The 4,780-nt window shown below is 48.8% G+C and overlaps 1 protein-coding gene across 1 annotated transcript; it reads right to left on the bottom strand.

Annotated features, from left to right (window-relative positions):
• Positions 1-313: 313 nt before the first annotated feature.
• Positions 314-1,600, bottom strand: pou3f3a (POU class 3 homeobox 3a; the record flags this gene model as incomplete). Its single annotated transcript, XM_084478086.1, has 1 exon — positions 314-1,600. The coding sequence occupies one exon, from the start codon at positions 1,598-1,600 to the stop codon at positions 314-316; it is 1,287 nt and encodes a 428-aa protein (XP_084334212.1).
• Between the last annotated feature and the right edge of the window lie 3,180 nt (positions 1,601-4,780).

Raw genomic sequence — 4,780 nt, 5'->3', positions numbered from 1 at the left:
TGTAAAGTTCAAGGAAAATCAACTCTACCTTCAACTTTCAAAACACTTCTCTGACACAGCTGAGGGCAGAAAAAAAAAACGAGATAATTCTTTGCAAGTCATAGAATAAAAACATTTGGATGGCTTGTTTTTCAGACCACAGGGACGCACGAAGGGGACACTTGGTAATAGTTTACGAGTTAAATAAATAGAAGAGCAAACTTGAATGGGCGAGTACCTTGTTAAATATTTTCTACAATGTCTGTCTCCCAAACTTTTCCACATACGAAAGTTAGCCGTCCGCTCTGTGGCTGTGCTCGGGGGGTCCTCGGGTTCACGTGTCGCTATACATTCTCTTGCAGTCTAGCGACGGGGGCGGCGTGTCTGCGCCCATGGTGCCCACCTGTGAATACGCGTCCTCCGGTGTGTGTGGAAGTCCAGGCGGCGTCATTCGCTTCTCCTTCTGCCTGCGGTTGCAGAACCACACCCTGACCACCTCTTTCTCCAGCTGCAAAGTGTCCGCCAGGGAGGTGATCTCCTGGGCGGAGGGCTTCGGAGACTTCAGAAAGTGGCTCTCCAGCGCACCTTTTACGCTCACCTCGATCGAGGTGCGCTTTTTCCTCTTCCTTCCCTGGGCTGCAATCTTATCGATACTCGTCGGGCTTCCCGTCGTGGAATCTGCCTCCTCCAGCCACTTATTGAGCAGGGGTTTGAGCTTGCACATGTTCTTAAAGCTCAACTGAAGCGCCTCGAACCTGCATATGGTGGTCTGCGAGAAGACGTTTCCGTACAAGGTCCCCAGCGCCAGACCGACGTCCGCCTGGGTGAAGCCCAGCTTGATCCTCCGCTGCTTGAACTGCTTGGCAAAATGCTCCAAGTCGTCCGATGTGGGGGTGTCTTCGTCCGAGTGCGGGTCGTGGCTCACCTCGTGGTGCGACGGGTGATGGTGCACGTGGTGACTGTGGTGGTGGTGGTGGTGGTGGTGCCCACCGTGGTCCAGCTCCGGGGATTCCCCGCGCACGAGTCCCGGGTGCATCAGGCTCTGCCCCCCCTGCGCGCCCAGCATCCCGTTCACGGTGAACCCGCCGGGCTGGGAGTAGAGCAGGGACTGCTGCTGCTGCTGCTGCTGCTGCTGCTGCTGGCCCTCGGAGATGCTGATGTGCGCCGCGGCGGACGCGCCGCCCCAGCCCGCCCCCGGGTGCGCCTGGTGAGCTCCCAGGTGCGGAGACCTGTGGTGCAGCGCGGAGCCCGGGTGCAGGTCCTCCCTGCCCGTGTTCCTTTTGACGTCCTGAGGACCGGACGACCAGGGGGAGACGGCCTCGGCCGCGGCCACCGCCGCTGCGGCCGCTGCGGCTGCCGCGTGGGGCAGCGATGTCACCCACTGGTGGGCATGGCTCAGCATGTGCCCCCCGTTGCTGGTCGCCATGGCGCCCTGCATGAAGTCGCTCTGTACCATTTTGACGGAGGGGTCTCCCCTGTAGCCGCCGGAAACCGAGGTGACCGCCGTGTTTCCAGGCTGCATGCCTCCCCTTCTGTCGGAGTGGATGAGTGCGCCGGACGACAGGATCCTGTTACTGGTGAGGTATGGACTGGAGGTGGCTGCGGCCATTCCCCAAACCATATATGCCGGAGTGGTGATCGCTCTTCTGCTGTGCTGTGTTTACCTTACTTGTTGCTGTCCATAGGTTATAGGCCGGTCGGTTGCTGAGAAGTGCGGTCAGTTACTAATCAAAAAAAACGAGCGACTTATGAAGATATGAGTGGTGCATCAAAATCAGACTTGATCATAATCATCATCATCATCATCATCATCATCATCATCATCATCATCATCATCATCACGCAGTCCGCTACGAAAGGAGCTTTGGCCAAAAAAAAGTTTGTTTTTCCATGAACACCGCGAGTGTGTGGTTAATCCATTATCTCAAGACTGTATCAATAGGAAATGTCTCTGTGATGTTAACCAAAGGAGGAAGCTCTTGGATGTTTTTCTGGCTTGTTGTCACCCCGCTGTGCAATAATTAAGGTTTTGATGTCAATGGAATTCAAACGACTCCAACTAACAAACAAAAAAAAAGACTAGAAGCCTCGACGCCGCGTCCAGTTTCTCGCACTAGTGTCTCTCCTCCGCCGGCTCCCACCGCGTCCTCTGAAGCGCGAAGACGCGAGTGTTTACCCGACGCGAGGAGCACGCACGCCTATCCTGTCCTCATCCAATTACAGCCCTGCGCTGTAAGAGGGCCCGGGCTGATTGGACATTATGGAGAGGAGGAATCCTCTGCCTTGGTGTGCGGCTTCTTCCAAGTAGTTCGAACAAGTAAAGAGCCATACACTTGGTAATGGCTTGGTAATGTCAACGCGACAACATTATTTATGATATTAAAGAAATCATGTTTTTTTAATTATGCCGACTCCAAAATAATTTGGTGTGCTACTAAACAAGTAGGCTCATATCATAATCTGAGCCTACTCATATAATAATCTATACCTATTATATTTAGCAGCCTATTAAGTTATTGTTTGCGTTGTTTATTATGTTGTTATTATTACAAGCCTATTAATATTAGTATTATTGTTATCACCATCAATATAGGGATACTGTTGTTTTATTTTTATTGATCGTGTTGGGTGGTTATTCATGGTGTTGTAAACGGGGGGTCAAATAAAAAACAAATGTAACCCAAACGGAAGGCTCTAATTGGGTGTGTAGCGCACCGAGGCTTTGTGTCAGCCCGGCCGGCCGCCTCCGGGGTCGCGACGCGCCGTGCATCTCAATGCGCTCCTCTCGGGGAAGGAGAGGCCAGGCGGAGTTCAAGGTGCGAGCGAAGCCCCGGGTTGGAGTTCTGCAACAAACAGTTGTTTATGGACACGTCGGCTGCATGTAGTAGCCTAACCGGTCAGTGAACATTCACATTAGTGTTTATTTGAGTGAACTTAACTTTTATGAACCGACCGTGAGTTATAGGCCTATGGATTAGGGGCTACTGGTATTAACACAACGGAGATATTTGCCTCTGTCACGTTTTCTAGCTGACCGATTTGGACCAGTTTTGTGAATAAAAAGTATTGGCGCATGGCATGGGAAAATTAAGATATAGGGCCTAAAGCAGTATTTGCATATCGGCATGTAAGGCGATGGCCTGGATTCAGCAAGATGGATAATGCTAGAGAGCCATGTTTAAGTCCCTAGCAAATGTCTAACTCGTAACCATTCATTCACCCCGTTACAGAGCCGCAGCCAGACTGACAGAAACACCAGGATATCAGCTCTCCTTAACTATACGTGCTGATATCCCAACCGTCCAGATTACCATGGAAACTGGTTAAGGGGGTTCTGCAATCCCCCCCCCCCCCCCATTTACCCCCCAGAAAAGCGCAATGGAACGAGGCTTTCCCGACTGGGGGTCGAATGCTCTACAACCCTTCCCAGGTAAGGAACACACAATAAAGCGTGAAACACATCAGTCATTTTGGCCGAATGTTAGAAAATGTCGGATACATTCAATTAAAAAAAGTTTCCATATTATGTTAAATGCACGCAGAACTTATCCACACCATTTATAAAATTCTTCAATCTTCTAAAACAACTGGTACAATTTGCAATATTTAAAATTTACAATTCATTTACTGGGAATGCTGACGCGCTTTTCGTTTATTAGCTTACCTTATTTGAACACACAGAATATGTTTAGATTTACCTAATGTTGATGTCATGGCTATGTGACAAAACAGAGTTAATATTGCCAATCACCCAAATGAAAAAAAGAAACACACCCTTCTTGAATGTTTCCAACCTCACGAGTCCAGTGTACAGAGAACCAGAAATTCAGGGAATCCAGTAATGTTTTTTTTGTGTTGTGTTGGCTGAGCAATGGGTTCTCTATTTGTTATTCATGAAGGAAGCTGGGTGAAGAGGCCTTCCTTTAATGCTCTCTCTCTCTCTCTCTCTCTCTCTCTCTCGATCTCCCTCTCTCTCACTCCCTCTCTCTGTCTCTCACACTCTCTCTCACACTCTCCTCTCTCTCTCTCTCTCTCTCTCTCTCTCTCTCTCTCTCTCTCTCTCTCTCTCTCTCTCACACACACTCCCTCCCTCTCTCTCTCTCACACTCTCTCTCCCACTCTCCTCTCTCTCTCTCTCTCTCTCTCTCTCTCTCTCTCTCTCTCTCTCTCTGGCTCCTTTTTGCTCTCTCTCTCTCACTCTTTCTCTCCTGCTTTTTACAAAAAAAATCCTCCTCCCTAGAAGGATTTGTCTATAGTGAGATATTCCATATTTTCAGGTAATTTCACTATTGTTTCTTTATTTGGATCATGGTTTCCATGAAGGCATGCTCACCCTGTGTTTTTTTTTTTTGTTGTTTCTTCACTTCACGCTTTGTGAGAAGTCTTCAATATTCACAGCAGCTTGGTCATTCTGGCCCAGGGCGGTTTCTTGGTTGGACTTTTATATGTTAATGCCTCAGAAGAAGAAAATTGCAAAGGATATTAGGGTCGTCATCTGTGTTCCACAAGTTTTCCATTCCAGGAACCAGATGTTTTGGGTCCAATTTTCTTGAGGCATGAGAAGAAAAGAGCACAAGAAAACGTAGTGTTGGGTTGCTGAAACCTCCACTTACAAAGTCCTTCAAAAAGGTCTGTATTGATTATGGCCTCCTGACCAGCTATTATAGACACCATTATAGACACACACACAGACACACACACACACACATACACACACACACACACACACACACACAAAAACACACGTGGGCAACTGTATCATATGATTAATTTCATGTCTCAGAATTCAATGGGCCACTGC

This window comes from Micromesistius poutassou, assembly GCF_964030765.1.
Source record: "Micromesistius poutassou genome assembly, chromosome: 14".
Lineage (NCBI taxonomy): Eukaryota > Metazoa > Chordata > Actinopteri > Gadiformes > Gadidae > Micromesistius > Micromesistius poutassou.
Note: the sequence above shows the minus strand (reverse complement) of the source record. Positions and strands in the feature narration are given on the sequence as shown.